The sequence below is a fragment of the Canis lupus genome, chromosome 24, assembly GCF_048164855.1.
Source record: "Canis lupus baileyi chromosome 24, mCanLup2.hap1, whole genome shotgun sequence".
Lineage (NCBI taxonomy): Eukaryota > Metazoa > Chordata > Mammalia > Carnivora > Canidae > Canis > Canis lupus.
The window spans coordinates 10,547,854-10,569,511 of NC_132861.1; the positions used below are offsets into that span (position 1 = coordinate 10,547,854).

Sequence of the window (21,658 nt, forward strand, 5' to 3'; positions counted from 1 at the left end):
TGGCAGTTTTGCATGTTTTTAGAAATCCACCTTTGCACCCAGTATACCTAGCTTTAAAAAAATACAAATATTAAGAATCACAGATGCAATCTCTTGCACTGCTCCTTCTCCACCTACATGATTAAAATGAGCTTACAGAGAAAGACCTAATTTTCGGGAGAAGAATTACCTTGGTGGGGAGAAGATGTATAGATGCACTGGGGGAGGGCACACTGTTAGGGAATAAAAAACACCTTTTACATCAAAATACATGGATTCTTGATTACTAAGACTTTTAACAAAAAAGCCATGACGTACCTCATGTTTTAAGTCTATTGTAAAGTCGGATTTCAGGGATTCACTCTTTAACCTCTTGGTAAGCCTAGAAAATAGATACAATTTGAGGTGGCGTTTTTTTTTTTTTCTTAATCAGAAGAAGCATTGAACAAGAATAACACATTGAGACTTTCTAATGTTTGAAAACAGATTAAAAGCACACATTTTAAGATAAAATTAAGAGTTTCACATTTCCTTGAGGCAAAGCCCTGTGAAAATGGAGTTATTTGTTGAGCAAATGAAGGCAAGCCTTTTTTGCAAATGTAGCATTGTTTCAACATCTGGCAAATAAGATAAACTACAACACAATACAGTAAATGCCTTAAAAACAAAGCCACAAAGTTTACTGACTCCTGAAAGTATATTGACTCCTGACAGAGAAAGAAGACAGAAAAGATTAAAAAAAAAAAAAAGTTGCTACTTTTTAGTCTCCTCCTTTTCATAATCCAAATGAACTGTAGTTTGTGTTTTTAGGGGAAGAAAGCATATGATTTCTGGAAAGAAAAAACATTTCAAGTCCTTTTCTTGCTTAAAGAAATCTTCACTGGCTTCTTGCCATGCCGATGAGAGTCCTTCCACTGTCCCCTAACTCCTCCATACTTACCCTACCTACTTATGCTATACCCACAGCACATACCTGCCCACTGGTGTCTCTCGCTGTACATCTGCCTAGTACACTCACACCCAACCTTTACCTGGCAAACCTTTGGTCAAGATCAAACTCAAGGGTGCCTCTCCTGGAGAAGGTTGCCAGACTTGCCCACCGGCATAAATGGAAAATTCCTTTGCTCCTAGAATAGGAAGCAAGCCCCATTAACTTTATCAAACATGTTACATCCTGTTGTGTATATGTGCCTCTCTGTGCTATGGAGTCTTTGTATCGCCAGCACTGCCACCGTGCCTAGCCAAAAGGAGCACTCAATGAGCTGCCTGAATAAATGAGGGCAAGATATTCTTTGATTCCAAGCTGCAGGAGGTAGACTTACATACCAAGACCACTGAAATGCCATACGGTTCTATATCCATCAAAGGGCTACAGGCTAGACCATTGGTTTCTATTACAAACCCCCTAGCACATATTTTAACTATAAAGATATAATAGTGGTTTTAAAAGGAAATGTAGTAATAAGTTTCAAACTCTTTACTGAGTTTTCAGCCTAGTTGAACCACAAAGATTTCTTTTAAAATTTACTTTTAATTAGAGGAAAGGAAGAAAGACACAGGTTATCACTTAAGTTTAGTATTAAAGTATTTGTCCAGGTGTAGATTATTAATGAAGCTTGGGGGCAGGTAGCTCCAAAAGCAGCCCAGGTAATCTCAGTCACATTCCTGCTCAATACCAGCCCACAGATTTTTCAGGAGGAGTGGGTGAGGATACATAAAGAGACAACGTTCTCAGACACACTCCCAATATATGTTAAGAGAAAAAAATCTGCCCTGGCGTGGATTCTCATCCCATTTGAAGCCTGCTCAGTTAGAGCCAGTTTTTATAAATAAACAGAATCAAGGTAATTTTGGAATCTGGACTTATGCCAAGTGTCTTCAAAATCTGATCAGACCACATTCAGATACCAAAGACAGAGAAAATCATAAACCTGCACCTCCTGCCACAGGCCAGGGGCACGGAGTTGTGGTGGGAACCCAGTGGTTTTGGCGTCCGTTGTTAGATGGCCGTGCATCACAGGCCCCTTTTTTACTAGGCAATAAATACTTCTGCCTTGTTACCCTCAACATGCTTTCTAATTTTTTTACTCTAAGTTTCTTTTTCATTCAATTCTTAAACATTTGTATTTGAGGGAGACCTTAGAGGGGCACGGACAGAATTTCATTAAGATGGACAATGACTAATTCAAAGACACACAAAGACATACACTGACATTTTTAAGTGGATGTGCCTGGCAGCTCATGAGGTCTACTATAACATTAAGTGATGGTTACCTCAGCATCAAGGTCACATGGACAAGTCTGCCTCTAACACCCTGAGCCTAAGTCAGTCAACTTACAAATATGGTCAAGTCCTAAAAGTGTGCAGGGCATCTACCGAATTTAAAAAGCAAGTCCTAAAAGTGGGCACTAGGTTTCTCTTTTCTATACAACAAGATAGCACGAGGGTTCTCCAAATGCTAATTTCAGTAACCAACAATGCCAAAAAAAAAAAAAAAATTAAGGTCAGAAATTCTAATTACTCAGATAAAATATTTCCTCATCAAATATTCAGTTCCTGGCAAATATGACACTTGATATTCAGCTTTTCTATTTTTAGAAGACATTAAGTCATGTCCCAAAACACAAGCTCTAAAGACACAATCAGCAAGCCTGGAAACTTGCAACAGGCAGGGGGCCCCTTCGACTCCACATTAGGAGAAGTTCCACTGAGTTTTACAGCCCCATTTGTAAGCCAGTGAAGACCATCTATTCCTGAGGGTTCACTGAAGAGACAGCACTGCAATCTTTCAGCTCTGGGGCTGGAGATCAGGATGCAGCCATTTTTATTTCAATCCTCTAAAAGAGGCACAGAAACCTTTGAGGAAATAAAAGCCACACAGAGCAACCAAAAACAGCTTACACTGAGCCCAGGCCCCTGGCAAGGGGCAGGGCAAATCCACCCAGGCACAGACACCTGAGAATCAGCACAGCAGGCCCCTCCTCCAGAAGACCAACTGGAAGAACAGGTGAACAGCAAATGTACAGGCCACACAGCATTGTAAAACTCCAGTACTAGGGGAAAATAATATATAGAATTCATGGGTTTTTTTCTCACAATTCACTTATCTTTCAGTTTAAAATTTTCCTTTTTTTTTCTTTTTTCCCATTTCAACTAGTTTCTTATTTTATCAACTCTTTGTTTTTTACATTTACATTTTATAGATATATTCTTCATTTTGGCTTCCTTTCACTGTTCAATTTTAATTTTGTATATATACATAAGTTTTGCTTTCTTTACAATTTGGTATGTAGTATCTTCTAACACACAGACCAAAATTCACTCGGGATCAAGTGGATCACCCTATTCTGTCCACCCTGTGGGATGATATTCTCTATTACCCCCATATACACTTTTTTTTTTCTCTTTTTGTTTTTTTCATTTTTTTTTTCTGGTTTCTGACCTCTTGGGATTTGTCTAGTGTATTTCACTTGGGTCTTAGTTGATATTCTTGATAGTACTTACTTGTTCATCATCCATTCTTCTCTGGACAAAATGAAGGAGGAATTCACAACAAAAGAAAGAACCAGAGGTAATACTCTGCCACAGATCTGATCAATATGGATATAAGTCAAATGTCAGAGATGGAATTCAGGATAAGTATAAAATTAATAGTTGGGTTTGGAAAAAGCAAAAAAAAAAAACCCACTAGAGAATCTCTTAGTGCAGAAATGATACCTAATCAAGCCAAAATTATAAATGCTTTGAGATACAGTCTAAACTGGATGCTCTAACAGCTAAGGTAAATGAGGCAGAATTAAGTAACATAGAAGACAAGTTGATGCATAGGAAGCTGAGGAGAGAGAAAAACAACTAATGAACCCTGAGGGGAGGCTTCAAGAAATCAGCAAAGCCATAAAATGAAAAATATTTGAATTACTGGAAACCCTGAGGGAGATGAAAAGAGAGAGGGCCACAGATATATTTGAGCAAATCATAGCTGAGAGTTTCCTTAACCTGGGGAAGGAAACACGCATTCATGCTAAAGAGGTAGAGAGGACTCCTCCCAAAATCAATAAAAATAGATCAACACCCCAACATATAATAGTGAAGCTTGCAGATTTCAGAGATAAAGCGAAAATCTTGAAACCAGCTTGAGACAACAGGTTCCTAACCTACAGGGTAGGAATATTAGACCAGCATCAGACCTATCCACAGAGACCTGACAGGCCAGAAAGGGCTGGCATGATAATATACAGGGTAATAAATGAAAAAAACATGCAGCCATGTTTATTTAGCTTGGATAAAATATTGGATACTTTATCCAATACTTTACCCAGCAAGGCTGTCATTCAGAATGGAAGGAGAGATACAGGGCTTCTAGGACAGAAACTGAAAGAATCTGTCACCACCAAGCCAGCCCTGCAAGAAATATTAAGGGGGATGCTGTAACTGAAGAGAGAGCCCAAGAGTAATATCAACCAGAAAGAAACAGAGACAATCTACAGAAACAGGGTATTGTTTAATAAAACCTGTATTGTATTACAGGTAATACAATAGCACTAAATTCATACCTTTCAATAGTTACTCTGACTGTAAATGGGCTAAATGCTCCAATCAAAAGACATAAAGACATATTGGATAAAAAAGGAAGACCCATCAATGCTGTGTACAAGAGTCATTTTAGACGTAAAGACACCTCCAGACTGAAAGTAAGGGGGTGGATAAGCATTTACTATGCTAATGGACCTCAAAAGAAAGCTAGAGTAGCAATCCTCATATCAGACAAATTAGATTTTAAACCAAAGACTAGTAAGAGATGAAGAGTGACACTATATCATACTTATAGGGTCAGCTCAACAAGATCTAACAATTATAAATATTTGTGTTCCTAATTTAGGAACAGCCAAATTAATTTAATTTTAATCAACCAAATTAATTTAATAACCAAAATTTCATAACCAAATAAAGAAACACATTGAAAATAACACATTTATAGTAGGGGACTTCAACATCCCACTCAAAGCAATGGACGGATCATATAAACAATGGACAGATCATATAAGTAGATGATCAATAAGGAAACAAGGGCAGATCAACTCCACCCAGGCAAATGAGACACTGGACCAGACGGACTTCACAGGCATATACACAGCATTCCAACCTAAAACAACAGAATACACATTCTTCTCAAGTTCACATGGAAAATTCTCCAGAACAGATCACATACTGGGTCACAAATCAGGCCTCAACCAATACCAAAAGATTGGGATTATTCCCTGCATATTTTCAGACCACAATGCTTTGAAACTTGAACTCAATCACGAGAGGAAATTTGGAAGAAACTCAAATTTAGTTAAAGAGTGTTAAAGAGTGTCCTATTAAAAGATGAATGGGTCAACCAGAAAACTAGAGAAGAATTAAAAAGATTAATATCCTTTAGGTATAAAAAGATTCATGGAAACTAATGAAAATGAAAACACAACTGTTCAAAACCTCTGGTATACAGCAAAGGCAGTCCTAAGAGGGCAGTACTTTGCAATACAAGCCTCTCTCAAAAAATTAGAAAAATCTCAAATACACAAGCTAACCTTATACTGAAAGGAGCTGGATAAAGAACAGCAAATCTAGCCTGAACCAAGCAGAAGAAAAAAAGTAATAAAGATTAGAGCAGAAATCAATGAAACAGAAACCAGAACAATAGAACAGATCAACAAAACTATAAGCTGGTTCTTTGAATTAATAAGACCTATAAACCCCCAGCCAGATGTATCAAAAAAAAAGGGAAAGGGGGATCCCTGTGTGGCTCAGAGGTTTAGCACCTGCCTTCAGCCCAGGGCGTGATCCTAGGGACCAGGGATCAAGTCCCACGTCGGGCTCCCTGCATGAAGCCTGCTTCTCCCTCTGCCTGTGTCTCTGCCTCCCTCTCTATCTGTGTCTCTCATGAATAAATAAATAAAATCGTTAAAAAAAAAAAGGGAAAGGATCCAAATAAAATCATGAATGAAAGAGGAGAGAGCACAACCAACACCAAGAAAATACAAATGATTTTAAGAATATATTATGAGCAACTATATGCCAACAAATTAGGCAACCTGAAAGAAATGGATGCATTCCTGGAAACTTATAAACCTCCAAAACTGAAACAGGAAGAAAGAGAAAATCTTTTTGTTTTTTTAAAGATTTTACTTATTTATTCATGAGAGAGACAGAGAGAGAGAGACAGAGAGAGAGAGAGGGGCAGAGACACAGGCAGAGGGTCAAGCAGGCTCCATGCAGGGAGCCTGACATGGGACTCTATCCCGGGTCTCCAGGATCAGGCCCTGGGCTGAAGGTGGCGGTAAACCACTGAGCCACCCCATCTGCCCAGAAAGAGAAAATCTTAACAGACCCATAACCAGCAAGGAAATTAAAGCAATAATCAAAAACCTACCAAAAAACAAGAGTCCAGGGCCAGATGGCTTCCCAAGGGAATTCTACCAAACATTTAAGGAAGAAATAATACCTATTCTTTTGATGCTGTTTCAAAAAATATAAATGGAAGGAAAACTTCCAAACTTGTTCTGTGAAGTGAGCATTAACTTATGATCTCCAAATCAGACAAAGACCCCATTAAAAAGGAGAATTACAGACAGATACCCCTGATAAACATGGACGCCAATATGCTTACCAAGATACTACAAATAGGATCCAATAGTACATTAAAAGGACTATTCACCATGATTGGGTGGGACTTATTCCTGGGCTGCATGGGTGGTTCAACATTTGCAAATCAATCAGCATGATACACAACATTAAAAAAAGAAAGGGCAAGAACCATATGATCTTCTCAATTGATGCAGAGAAAGCATCTGACAAAATACAGCATCCTGTGGTTATAACTCTCCACTGTATAGGGATAGAAGGAACATACCTCAATATCATAAAAGCCATCTATGAAAAGCCCACAGTGAGTATCTTCTCAATGGGGAAAAACAAAGCTTTCCCCTTAAGGTCAGAAACATGACAGAGATGTCTACTCTCACTGCTGCTATTCAACATAGTACTAGAAATCCTAGCTTCAGCAATCAGACAATCAAAAGAAATAAAGGGCATTCAAATTGGAAAAGAAGGGATGCCTGAGTGGCTCAGCAGCTGAGCGTCTGCCTTTGACTCAGGGCGTGATCCCAGAGTCCCAGGATTGAGTCCCACATGGGGCTTCCTACATGGAGCCTGCTTCTCCCTCTGCCTATGTCTCTGACTCTCTCTCTCTCTGTGTGTCTCTCATGAATAAATAAATAAAATCTTAAAAAAAAAATTAGAAAACAAGTCAAACTCTTACTCTTCACAGATGACATGATACTTTATGTGGAAAACCTGAAAGACTCCACTCCAAAATTACTAGAACTCATACAATTCAGCAACATGGCAGGATACAAAATCAATGCACAGAAATCAGTTGCATTTCTATATACTAACAAGATGGATGAGAAATTAAGGAATCGATCCTATTTACAATTGCACCAAAACCCATAAGATACATAGGAATAAACCTAATCAAAGGGGTAAAGGATCTGTACTCTAAAAACTACAGAATGCATATGAAAGAAATTGAGTAAGACACAAAGAGATGGAAAAACATTTCATGCTCATGGATTGGAAAAATAAATATTGTGAAAATGTCTATGCTACTCAGAGCAATGTAATCCCTATCAAAATACCATCAACATTTTTCACAGAGCTGGAACAAATAATCCTAAAATTTGTATGGAACCAGAAAAGACCCCAAGTAGCCAAAGAAATGTTGAAAAAGAAAACCAAAGCTGAAGGCATTACAATGCCTGATTTCAAGCTGTATTACAAAGCTGTGATCATCAAGACAGTATGGTTCTGTCACAAAAACAGACACACAGCTCATTAGAACAGAATAGAAAACCCATAAATGGACCCTCAAATTTATTGTCAACTAATCTTCAACAAAGCAGGAAAGAATATCCAATGGAAAAAAAGACAGTCTCTTCAGTAAATGGTGCTGGTGCTGGGAAAATTGGACAGCCACGTGTAGAAGAATGAAACTGGACCTTTTTCTTACTCCATACACAAAGATAAACTCAAAATGTATGAAAGACCTAAATGTGAGATGGAATCTATCAAAATCCTAGAGGAGAACACAAGCAGCAACCTTTGTGACTTCAGCCATAGCAACTTCTTGTAAGACACATCTCCAAAGGCAAGGGAAACAAAAGCAAAAATGAACTATTAGGACTTCATCAAGATAAAAAAAAAAAAAAAAAAAAAAAACTTCTGCACAGCAAAGGAAATAACTGAAAAAACTAAAAGGAAACCTACAGAATGGGAGAGGATATTTGCAAATGACATATCAGATAAAGGGCTAGTATCAAAGATCTATAAAGCACTTTTCAAACTCAAACACCAAAAAAACCCTAAGAATCCAGTCAAGAAATGGGCAGAAGATATGAACAGTCATGTCTTCAAAGAATACCTACACCTGGCCAACAGACACATGAAAAAAATGCTCAGCATCACTTCTCGTCAGGGAAATATAAATCAAAACCAACGATGAAATATCACCTTACACCAGTCAAAATGGCTAAAATTAACAAGACAGGAAACAACAAACGGTGAGGGTGCAGAGAAAGGGAAATCCTTTTACACTGTTGGTAGGAATGCAAGCTGGTGCAGCCACTCTGGAAAATGGTATGGAGATTCCTCAAGAACTTAAAAATAGAATTACCTTGTGACCCAGCAATGCACTACTAGGCCCCAAAGACACAAAAGTAGTGATCCAAAGGGGCACTTGCACCCCCAATGTCCAAGCAGCAACGTCCACAATAGCCAAACTGGAAAGAGCCAAGATGTCCATGGACAGATGAATGGATATAGAAGATGTGGTGTGTGTGTGTATACACACACATATATAATGGAATACTACTCAGCCATCAGAAAAGATGAATACTTACCACTTACATCAATGTGGATGGAACTAGAGGGTATTATGCTAAGCAAAATAAGTCAAACCAGGAAAGATAATTATCATATGGTGTTACTCACATGTGGAGTATAAAACAGCACAGAGGATCATAGGGGAAGGAAGGGAAAACTGAAGGAGAAGTCATCAGAGAGAGAGAAAAACCATGAGAGACTCTTAACTCTAGGAAACAAGCTGAGGGTTCTTGGAGGGAAGTGGGTGAGGAGATGGGGTAATTGGGTGATGGGCATTAAGGAGGGCATGTGATGAACACTGGGTGTTATACGCAACTGATGAATTACTGAACACTACATCTGAAACTAATGATGTACTATAGGTTGGCTAATTGAATTTAAATAAAAAAATTTTTAAAAGAGACTTTTTTAAGATTATTTATTTATTTATTCATGAAAGATAGAGAGAGGCAAAGACACAGGCAGAGGGAGAAGCAGGCTCCATACAGGGAGCCCGATGCGGGACTCGATCCCAGGTCTCCAGGATCACACCCCGGGCTGAAGGCCGCACCAAACCGCTGAGCCACCCGGGCTGCCCTAAAAGAGACTTTTTATTTTGATTAATTACTAAGCCCAACAAATGGGCTTCAGGGTCGGAATTAGTTTGAACCTAACCAAAGCACTGAAATTCCCTGCAACCATTAATGGTTCAGGATTTAGTATATGCCTGAAGTTGACTCAACCAACTTCAATCAGATAAGATCCAACTAGTGACTGAGGAATAGCACTTACATTCCATGGTTAGAGAGGTTCTCCACTGCTGAACATAAACAAAGAAACAAAAAACAAACAAAACATGTAGCCCTTTTTGCCTTAAATCAATAAAGGGAACCAAATTTAGGATGAACTGATGCTGTATGTGGTTTCAGGAGGCTGTGTACTAAGCATGAGAGATTGAGAACCAGCATCTTCAACAGGATTGTTTTTGCTTGCAGAAAAAGGGAGGAGAAGCACAGAGAAGACCATGGATATTAATTAACTACAAACATTGTGCAGTTTGTTGGAAATCGTTCAGTGTTATGAAATCAGATGACACTGAATGCAGAAGGTTAACTGGTGCCTTATTCCTCTATCATGCCAGAGTTATGGGTGAACTGCTGGAAATTTTTGAAACTTATACAAAAGATTAGTCTTTTGGCCCCAATTCCCATATGAAGTTCCTTACATACCATACCACAATGACATGAAGCCCTCAGTCCTCTCCCATATCTCAGTAGAAAATATTGCTAAGCTTGACCATAAAGACAGTAAGAACACTTATCAATAGATGTTTTCAATGACTTCGTAAAGATGACAAGAAGAGAAGCATGGCTGGTGTGACATCTATGGAACACCAAGTCATCCATAACACAGTCTCCCCTCAATAAGACGAATACCTTGGCTAGTACAGAAACTGCAGCCCCAATTCACAAAGCCCCTGGCAGTTAGTCATATAGTGAACATGAGGTAGTTATGAGACAAGCATAAGCCAGAGTCAACAGAACCTGCCAGAACTTTGGCTGCCTCTCCAGCTTATAAGCAGTGAAGCCAGAAGGCAGAATTCACAGACCCAAGAGGTTTTGTAGAAGAGAACTGCCTGGCTGCCAAGCAATGAGTTAGGCTACACTGTCCTTTAAGCGGATGCTAGGAGTCAAAGATCTGTCCAACACAGATTACTTCCATCCACTTGGTTTAAAAGTCAAAAGGAAAGCAATAATTAAGTACCTTATCACACTGAACTCAGTAAAAGGTGAATTGTATCCAGCATTAGGGAGCCTCCAAGGTCTTTGCTGGATGCGGGATGGAAAAAGTGAAACTTTCTAAACTACAGGATTTGTTTCCTGGATGAGTGGCCTCCTAGATCAGAAGGGAAGAATGGAGAAAGGAGTTATGCTGGCTTCAGAGAGACAGTTATATTCCAGGCTTACTGAATGGGGTCTTTGCAGGTCCGTGGGTTTCTCTTCCACCTTGGGAGAAGAAGGTGGGATCTGTGCTCAGAGTACTGCACAACACAAATTATAGCTGTACCTGTCCCTCTATCAAGGGACTTGTTTCTCCAGAAAATGGAAGACAAGTAGACTTAGGAAGAGCTTATAACCCCCAAGTCAGAGAAACCAGAACCGCCAGAACTTCTGTAGAGAAGTGAGCTCACATAATTCCGGGCTATGAAGCTAAGTATAGAGAGTGAGGACAGACCAGAGGAAGGCTACTGCCAGGGTGAGAATCTGTAAAGCACAAGGAACAACCCAGGGCTGGGATGTGCCACTCATGGCTCTGGAGAGTCCAGACAGAACAGAGGTAGCTGAACTGGGCCCAAACATAACGCTTCTGGACATAATGGGAAGAGAGCGTCCTGGGGGCTCCTGGTCTTCAAGCTACAGCAAACTCAAGCTTAATTAATTTGAGAATAAAGATGACCCTGGGCTACTGAAACAGAATTATCTTCCCTTCACTCCAGCAGAGCAGAGCCAGGCAAATCAGTGTAGGGTAAGAAGGGAATAACAACTCTCTCTTCTAGTTCCCCTTCCCCTCCTGCCCAACCCTTCCAAGAATGGAGCAGAGAGAGTGTGTGGCCCTCCTAGGCATGTCTGGCATAGGCTGGGGGCAGGGCATCCCTGCCTGGTATTCTCAGGATGGGTCCATGGGTCCAACACACATTTTAGTTGGAGATAACAGAATCCACTCTGGCCAGTTCAAGCACAAAGTAGACTCATTAATACATATAATATCTCACAGATTACTGGAAAATCAGAATAAAGATATTCGAGGCTAAGACTCCAAGGACAACCTCCAGATTTATACTACAGAAATGGGTAGCCGAGGAGCTGTGGCCTCAGCCATCATCAGGAAGCTATTCTTAGCTGCCAGCCTCCAAATGACCCCTCCTCTAATATGACCTCTCAAGTCAAATGGACCAGCATATGTTGTCTCTTTCTCCATATAACTCAGTTCCCAAAAACGATTTTACACAGTGCATCAACCTATTAGAGCTTACCTCATGTAGCTGCTGTCTACTGGGAAGGAAGGCTACACAACATGGAGGTGTTATTGTTGTCCTTTTCTGGATTCTACATTGGGAAGCAGGGTCTTACATTGTAAAAACTTTCAAATGTCAAAGGAGTAGTCAATAAGTGTTGGCTAGTCACAAATGACAAGGTACAACTATGCTGTATTTCTACAATCGGCTATAAAGTTTCCCAAGACTCAAAACCCTAGAAACAGTGTATCTAATGTAATAAATAACAGAAGCCCTTCCATCTCTGATGATATAAAGGCCACAAATGTTTTATCACCTTTCCATTCCCTAAAGAAAAAAAACATAATAATTAACCTGAAGCATTTGAATTAAGAGTCTGTCAACAATCATATTTCTCCTGAATTACAACTTAATTACCTTTACTTTTCACATTGAAAAAAGCATTATTGCAATTATACACACAAATAGCTAGGTATGGATATCTACAGAGACTCTGGTAACTGTCCTTCTTGTCTGGCCTCTGTTGAAACATATACATCGACATACATAATTTGCCATCAACTCCCATCCTGGGCATGTTTACTGATTCATTTTCTTACTGATGATCAAAGGCATACTTATAGCTAACTAGATCCATTAATAATAGTAATAACAACTCTGGAGGTAGAGTTCTCAGAGTACTTATATGCCCTCCCATTGGGCCCCCAATTTCTTATTCACTGTATTGCAGGTGAGGAAAAGAAAATAAAGAATGGTTGAGTAATCTGTCTGAGGGAACTAGTAAGTGACAGAGCAGAAGCAAGAATCTCAGATATTGACTCCTGCTCCAGGTCTTCCCACTCTACCACACACTGCCTCCAGCAGCAAAACTCACTTGAGATCCATCAATTACCATACTCCGTGAAATAAAAGTTGACCTGTATGTGCATGCGCACGTACACACACACACACACACACACACACACACGCACACAAAGTCTATAATAAGTTCTTACTTGTTTACAAGTGGAATACTAAGGGCCCAGCCAGCAGCAAAGTCTGGATATTTAAAAATTGTAGGATTTTCAGAAAAGGCATAATGGTGAATTATTGTAGATTCTTCATCATGTAATGCTTTTCCTAAAAACCATTCCTGTTAAATAAAGATATAAAATGTCACTTTCTTATAAAGAAGACGTGATCTCACACACAACACACACACACACACACACACACACACACACACACACACTGGAATATCACTTCACCATCAAAAAAAAATGAAATCTTACCATTTGCAACAACCTGGATGGAACTAGAGGGTATTATGCTAAGTGAAATAAGTCAATCAGAGAAAGACAATTTTATGATTTCACTCATATGTGGAATTTAAGAAACAAAACAGAAGATCATAGGGGAAGGGAGGGGAAAAATAAGACAAAATTAGAGAGGGAGACAGACCATAAGAGACTCTTAACTATAAGAAACAAACTGGGAATAAATAAATAAATAAATAAATAAATAAATAAATAAATAAATAAATAAAATAATTTAAAAAAGAAACAAACTGGGGTTGCTGGAGAGGTGGGGGTAGGGGATGGGGTAACTGGGTGATGGACATTAAGGAGGGCATGTGATGTGATAAACACTGAGTGTGGGCAGCCCCGGGGGCCCAGCGGTTTAGCGCCACCTTCAGTCCAGGGTGTGATCCTAGAGACCTGGGATCGAGTCCCGTGTCAGGCTCCCTGCATGGAGCCTGCTTCTCCCTCTGCCTGTGTCTCTGTCTCTCTCTGTCTCTGTGTCTCTCATAAATAAATAAATAAAAAATCTTTAAAAATAAATAAATAAATAAACACTGATGAATCACTCAGTGGCACTCTACCTCTGAAATGAATAATACACTATATGTTAATTAATTGAATTTAAATAAAATAAATAAAAGTAAAATGTATTTTGAATGTATATCCAAAAAAATAAAAACTGAAAATAAATAAATGTCACTTTCTTTCATTTCATATGTGAAATGGCCATTTCACATATGACCCAAAACAAAGTCATATCATTAATTTTAGCTAATTAAGTACTCTGGGTGATATAGAATTAGCATGGGTTATTACTTTCTAAAGAATTTTAACAAAAACATAATTAATGCTCTATGATAATGAACATGACATAATCTTTACAAAGAGAGTAATTTAGTTTATCAACAAGATGAGCAAAATATTAGTCATCATTATGCCATAGTCATATAAAAGTGTATTTTACAGAAAATTCCATACCAAAATGCTATTAAGGCAAAGAAAACAAGTGTTCCTTTATGCCCTACTGAGGTTTACAAAGGAGAATCTGAAAAATTCTTTCCAGAATTAGTGTCTATCTTATTTATTTATTCATTCATTCGATTAACATTTATTATTGTTATCAATTCACATTTGACATTTATCCCACACCAGGTGGGAACGCAGCTTACACAATAGCAGGGAAATAGAAAATCAGTAAAGTAGGGTCAGGTGGTGACTGCAGTATGCTAGGATAAAAATAAAACCAAGTGCCTGGGGACTTCCCTGGAAAGAGAGAGAAACCTCTCGTGAGCTAACAAATGAACTGAGAATAAACAATACCAAGGAGCCAGCTAGGTATAAATCTGGGGAAGAGCCATCAAGGCAGTTACTACAAAGTCCCAAGGTGAAAACAAGCTTGATACATTTGATGGAAAAAGAAGTCCAATGAGGTAGAATATACTGGATATGGGGAAACATGGTATAAAAGAGACAGACAGGAGACGGCCCAGGGTGGATTTCAGATGCCAGTGGGGAACAATGTAGACTTTACTCCAAATGCAGTGGAAGGCTGCCACTTCTGGCCACAACAGAATAGCCTGGATCAGACTGGCTCTCCCACTGAGAACAAGCACTAAAGCTGGAGAAAAATACTTAAACCAAATAATTAAGGGCATCAGAAACCAAAAACAAATAGTAGATGAGGGCAAATATCCAAGAGAGAAGAGAAGAGAACACTGTAATCACCTCCTTTTACCTTCAAGGAATTTACCAGTTGTTCCCATAGCAGAGAATGGCACACCACAGAAAGCAGCATCTGGGACTCCACAGCCTTGCTGGACTGAGAGAAGGGTTGGAGCTGGAGGTTGCCAAGAAGATATTTAAGGATTTAAGAGGCTTAGAAGGATCCAGATTTAAGAGGATCCAGAAAAGTGAGCCCCAAATTCTGCATGTGATTTCTTTTCAACTCCTAGCCTGGGAAGGAAAAAAAATAGAAAAGAATCAAGAACCAAGTGGAAAGGAGCAGGAGAGAGGCTAACTGCTGACCAAAGTCTTCAGCAGGGGTACTGGGGAGCCCAAGGCCCATATACAGGGTCTGCTGGAAGAAAGGGGTCTAGAAGTAAGGGCAGTCTGTAAATAGACCTACCTAAACAAGGTCTACAACTTAGAAGAATATTAAATCCTCCTGTAGGCACCGATATCATCCACAACCTCTTTGATTTTTTCATGTAAACTATCTGGCATTTAGCAAAAAATTACCAGGCATGCCAAGAAACAGCACCAGAACAAAAGCAAAGAGAAAAATGAGAAATAGAAAGATACACACAGATAAGTACTGCAGTTATTAAAAAAATAAGTAGAATTCGTATATTTAAGGAAATTGGTAAAAAGATGAAGAATTTTATCAAAGATCTAGAAAAATAAAAAAAAGTCAAATGGAAATTCTAAAACTGACCAATGTGATAACCAAACTTAGGAATTCAATAGGATATTAGACACAGAACAAGGAAAGCTTAGTGACTTGGAAGGTAGTAAGTCAGTAAACACTATTGTGTGATACACACACAAAAAAAAAGAAAACAAAAGGAGGAAAATTGAGAAAAGAGCACTAAAGCAATATGAGAAACAGTGAGAATCAGGTCTAAAACATATGAAATTAGGAGGCCAGAATAGGAAGAGAAAGAGAATGGAACTGAATCAACATTTGAAAAAATAGAGGCTTAGAATCTTCCAGAACTAACAAAAGTCACCAAGCCATAGATTCAAAAAGCTCTATAAATACCAATAAAGTACAGAGGAAACCACATAGCGGTATATGTTGGTTGAAAAGACCAAAGATAGAGAAAATCTTAAAAGTAGCTTGAGGGGAGAGGGGTATACACATTTCTTTTAAAGGAATTAAAATAAGACATATGGTTGGATTTTCAATGGAAACAATAGAATGTAAAAGGCAATGGAACATCTCTACAGTGATAGAAGAAAATCACTGCCAACCTAAAATGCTGAATCTAGTGAAACTATCTTAGTTGCAATGGGAAACCAGTGGAAGTTTCTGAACAGAGGAGTGGTATGATCTGAATTACCAAGAGGCTAGATTACTAGGATGGCAAGAGTAGAAACCAAGAGACCAGCAAGGAGACTCTAATAATTGTCAAGGCAAGAGATGATGGTAGCCTGGACCAGAAAGGCAGTAATAAACATGGAGAGAAGATGGAAGAAGGTATATTTTGGAGGTGGAGTCAATGAGATATGCCAACATAGGATTGAGAGAAAAAGAAGAATCAATCATGAGTCATAGGTTTTTTTCTCTGAGCAACTGGATAGACCGTGCTGCCATTTCTGAGATGAAGAAGACTAAAGATGGGAGAGGTTTGAAAGGCGCATTAAGAGTTCAGTCTTGTATATGTTGAATGTGGGGTTCTGATTAGACAAGTAGAGGTATGGAGTAAGCTGTCTGGTACAGGAGTAGGGAGCACATGGCTCACTCCCTGGGTTCCTTCATACTCTGCTCAAAAGTGACCTGATACCCTGTACAGAATAGTAAGCCCACCCCCAACCTATCCCTTATCCCTCTCATTCTTTTTGTGCTCCGCTCTTACTACCATCAGATGCTGTTTGCATTTTTGCTCCTTGCCTATCTCCCCTGTCACGAGAACATCCCCCTCCTTAGGAGGGAAACTGTCCATTTTGCTCACTGCTATATCCCCACCAGAATAACTAACATGTAATAAGTGCTCACTAGTTAAATGAATGGAGCAAGCCCAGGAGAGCTTCAAATGGCAACCACCCTGTTAGAGAAGTTTCTCTAATAAGTAATTTCAATCAAGCTTCCTAAATTCTAAAAGTTTTGCATATTTTCTCTATTATCCAACCATCACCAACGCGCTCCCTGTTCCTGATCAGAAAATAAAAAAACAGGCAGGACAACATATTCTCTCTTCTGATTGTGAAATTGTCCCAAATACCTCCCAGACCCTTAGTTTGGGTCAATTCACCGAGAGGTCATAACTGAACCTGTGTGCAACCCATCAATACAACTGTGCACTTAGGGTATAGAGCTACATCATGATTCTCTTGATATTTTATGGATATTTTAAATCATCACTGGGCAAGGGGGATAATTATAAGGTAAATGGCTTTGGCTTAAGAGAGAAATTCAAGATCTTTTTAAAAAATCAGTAAGAAAAAAAAATCAGTAAGATAGGACTTTATCAAACTGCTAAACATTACCGAATATGAAAATCATCACATTTAACATACAATATCAATATAGCTTGTTTAAAAAAAAATGCCGCAGGAGATTTTCAGTACATTGCTCGCTAATCCTTCACTGTTATAATTTCCTGCTGCAAACATAATTTTATGCAGAACCTGTTTCTATGTTTTAACTCCTAGTGGCAGTGTCCAGCTATTACCCAAGGAATAGATTAAGATTGTTAAGATTGTTTTCCAATATTTGGAGGGGAAGGGGTTATTATCTAAACTAAGGGAGAGGGATGCCTGGGTGGCTCAACGGTTTAGCGTCTGTCTGCCTTTGGCTCAGGGCATGGTCCTGGGGTCTGGAATCGAGTCCCACATCCGGCTCCCTGCAGGAAGCCTGCTTCTCTCTCTATGTCTCTGTCTCTGTCTCTCTCTCTCTCTCTCTGTGTCTCTCATGAATAAATAAATAAAATCTTTAAAAAAATTAAAATAAAATAAAAAAATAAACTAAGGGAGAAATTTATACAAAATCTGTGGAAAGAGGCATTCCCTCATCCTTAACAATTTTCTTAATATATAATAAAAACAATTACATAATTGTAATTAAGACAATTACAATCAAGATAAACTGTAAAATAACAATTCAGACAATGTTCTACTAGTATCTTAGAATACTCTTTACCAGCACCTGTGTTTTACCTCTATTAAAATGTCAATACATTTCAGCAAATGCACACTTATATTAAAAGCATACAGTGGGGAAAAAAAAGAAAGACTTCAGCAAGATAAGAAATTTATAGAAATCACCTAGAAAGGCAGTTTAACAAAGATGACTACTTTAATAAGGATTTAAATTTTCCATTTAAAATACTGTGTAACAATGTAAATTTGCATTAGTAAGAACGACAGACTGAAGGGAAAAAAAATCAGAATCCAAAAAAAAGATTGATATTCTAACATACTACACTATTATTATTTGAATATAGTTTATTGTATCTCTATCAAAGCCAGTATTACTTTATACCTTGTTTCTAAAATTTCAAATGGTGGGGGGGAGGGGGAAGCACACTAGTTTGAGCTAACTTGAACATTATGTAATCTTTATTTCCTAATGCTAGTTTCAAAAGAAATAAAGCATCCTTGATTTTTTTTTTTAAAGGTTGAGCTCAGAAAGGAGGGGAAAACATCTCATTTTACCTCTATTCTGTACTTGCTTTTCATGAACTTGCTTTGAACTTTTAAATTTATCATTCCAATTTTCATTAAAAAGCACAGTGAGTCACCATCTTCTGCACAGAAATAGAGCTATATGGATAATGGAAAAATAATCTCCAGGTGAAATGAACACTAGAAGGAGATTAAAACTCCTACATTGTAAAAAGGATTTGGGAGTTTTTCTCAAGTCAAAAGGAAACATAACAGCCTAACAAATGTTTTACACAAAACATGGCCAAAGTACATAGATGCTGGTTAGCATCATCTGAAAAGATGGGATAAGACACATTCATAATTCTTCTCTCCTTTGAAGGATTTTTCTTTTTAACCTAACAACCTTCTCATTCAATTATATCTGTATCTTTCTGAAAGCAAAAGCATAAAGAGAAATCATAATGGACTCTTAACAGTTTTTAAAGAACATCAAAACCAGTGGCTTTGTTAAGGTAACACACTTTCCAGTATTTGAGAATGATCACTGTCACTCAACATTATTTATCTACATCAACAAACAACCAAGCAGGCACCCAGAAGCCACCTTTCCTTCTCCACATTCTCAATAAACCTGATTTAGTTCTGGAGTGGACACCAGAAAAGGGGTAGGGCAGGTGTCCAGTGGTACCTGAAAGGGCCCAAGTCTACTTATTTCAAGCTTAAAGGATTCCATATGGTGATCAGGGTATAACCTGGGCTTCTCCAAGAGAAATGAATAGCCTGATTACTCTCGACATATCTCTAGGGCATCCTCCTGAGACACGGGCTAGCCCAGCAAAAAAGCGGACATTACAGGGTTAATCAGTCATTCACAAAAACTCATTGACCACATATTAAGTGTTAAGTACTCTGTTCAGTGCTAGAAACTTAGAAATAAAAGATCCAATTGCTACATCACATCTGCCCAAAATAAAATCTGAAAATATGAAAGAGAAGGATACAGAAAGTAGCACTGAACTTCTAATATGAGATGCACCTCTTCTTACCCCCACACCTCTTCAAACTTTGTTCCCTCTGCTTAAAACACTCTTTCCTATTAACTTTTACTCATCCTACAGGACTCAAATTAAAGATCACCTCCTATCGTGACCCTCAGAGGTAAGGTTTGATGGCCTGCTATGTGCTTTGACAGCACCCTATGTTTCCCTTACTATAAGACCTCTCACTTTTCATTGCTCCCTTAATGGTCTGTTTTCTCCCTGCCATTCTGTACCATCCACATCATCAAGATCCTTGTCTGTCCTAGCCTCTGCTATCATAGTGCTTGATAAACAGTTGGCAACCAAGAAACACTTCTCATCTAAAATAATATGTGGTTATTGTTGATAAAGAGAGACAAGCAATTTAAACTTATTTCTTAATTCTGCATTATAGCTTTTTACCTCTCTGAAATTGCTAACACATGTAAATAGATTGTCATTTAAAAATGATTCATTTTAGGTTCTATCCCTCCAAAAGCTATAAAAACCTCAAAAAGAATTATTTTAACATTGCTTCTAGATATTCAACTATTATTTCATTCTTTTTAATTTTAAATTAAATGTTTTTATTAGATTGGAAAACCTCTTAATCAAAATCAAATCTTCTTTTAAGCATTTCCCCCAAAGGATAAATATAGGTATTAAAACTGTATTCACCTTTGATGGGTCATATCTTCTGAGTGTTTCTAAGAGTTCTGGAATTTGTATCCTTGTTTCTTCTTCACAGAAGAAAATCCATGATGAATTTCTGCTATATGTTACAGAAAAGCTGACAAAGAGAAACAGGTTATAGTAATCACTTCTGTAAAATGATTTTATAATAAGGTTTAAAACTGACAGACAGACAAGAAACAGATGAAAGACATAGAAGATTGTAAGAAATCTAGATTAATTTCCCCTACATTTTTCTTCAATGGATAGTTTCAGATTATGGGAAAGCAAGATATTAATGGTTTAAAAAACAATTAGTGTTCTTTTTTTTTTTTTTTTTTTTACAATTAGTGTTCTTAAAGTTAATTCTCTCCATAATGACACCAGTGCAGAAAAGTAGATTATTTTCAAATATAAATATCAAACCTATCAACATTTTAGCTTTTAAGAAAGCAACATATTTAAAAATAGAAGCCATTCATGATTAAAAGAATCAAGAAATTTGGGTAATGTAGTAATCATAAAAACAGAGTTCAAATTTACTTATTGACTCTTAGTAAGAAAGGTAGGGAACAGAGAAGTGTTCAGGTAGAAACATCAAAATTCACACATTTCAAATTAAACATACTGTGGTAACAGTGGAAGTATTGTCCATGCACCTTCCTGCTTAGACAGCTGATGAAGAAGGAGGACTCTAGGGAGTTCCTAAAGAAACATTATCAAAGGGGAGAAATAAATAAAAATACAATACGATCACTTCAATTAAAGAAAAAAAAAGACTCAATTTTTAAATGCAGGTATTTTCAGAGAACTGGCATTTTACTCTCCTAACTACTCTCTTTTTCCTTCTCAGGAGCTACTAGAAATGTGGGATGTTGGCTGAATCCACAGAATCTCTGTATCACCCAGGCATGAAACAGTACTGAGGGCCTCCAAGAATGGCCTTCGGTGATACCAGTAGATGACCTGAAATTTGCAGACTTGATATGAAGGGAAGAGCCCAGAAGTAGTCAGAGATAATGCAGAGGCACAGAAACAACTTTCACTGTTTACACACCACAGGTAGCAGATGGAAAATAAAACACTTCAGCCAAACAAGAGGGTATATAGAATGTCCAATTTATCTCCTGTAAAAAGAAATTTAAGTGCCCTTAAAAAACCAAAACACTATAGTAATGAAGAGTTTCAGTTCTAAATACTAGAAATATAACCCTTAGGTATTCAAACAATGATAGTAATAAATAGAAAATTCAAAATTTATAAATATAGGATGAACTAATATTCAAAAATAATACACATCTATAGTTAAATAAATATGCATACATATACACAAAGAGAGAGATTAATATGTTTAAGGCTATGAATGTTAGCTTTGAAGCACTATTCAATATATTTCACATTATTACTAGCCCAGAGTCAGATATATAGTAATATGCTTGAATATCACCCTAACAAACTTTAG

At 37.9% G+C, this 21,658-nt stretch overlaps 1 protein-coding gene across 2 annotated transcripts in view; it reads right to left on the reverse strand.

The window, feature by feature from the left end:
• B3GLCT (beta 3-glucosyltransferase) overlaps positions 1-21,658 on the reverse strand; it is a 236,501-nt gene that overhangs the window by 172,201 nt on the left and 42,642 nt on the right. For both annotated transcript variants that reach the window (XR_012016201.1, XM_072795553.1), the window contains exons 5-8: positions 20,825-20,901; positions 20,203-20,314; positions 12,893-13,029; positions 298-361 (exon numbers count right to left, since the gene is read on the reverse strand). Coding sequence is in view for 1 of the 2 variants with exons in the window: in XM_072795553.1 (XP_072651654.1) it covers positions 298-361; positions 12,893-13,029; positions 20,203-20,314; positions 20,825-20,901 (390 nt within the window). In the remaining variant the exon portion in view is untranslated. The remainder of the gene's footprint in view (positions 1-297; positions 362-12,892; positions 13,030-20,202; positions 20,315-20,824; positions 20,902-21,658) is intronic.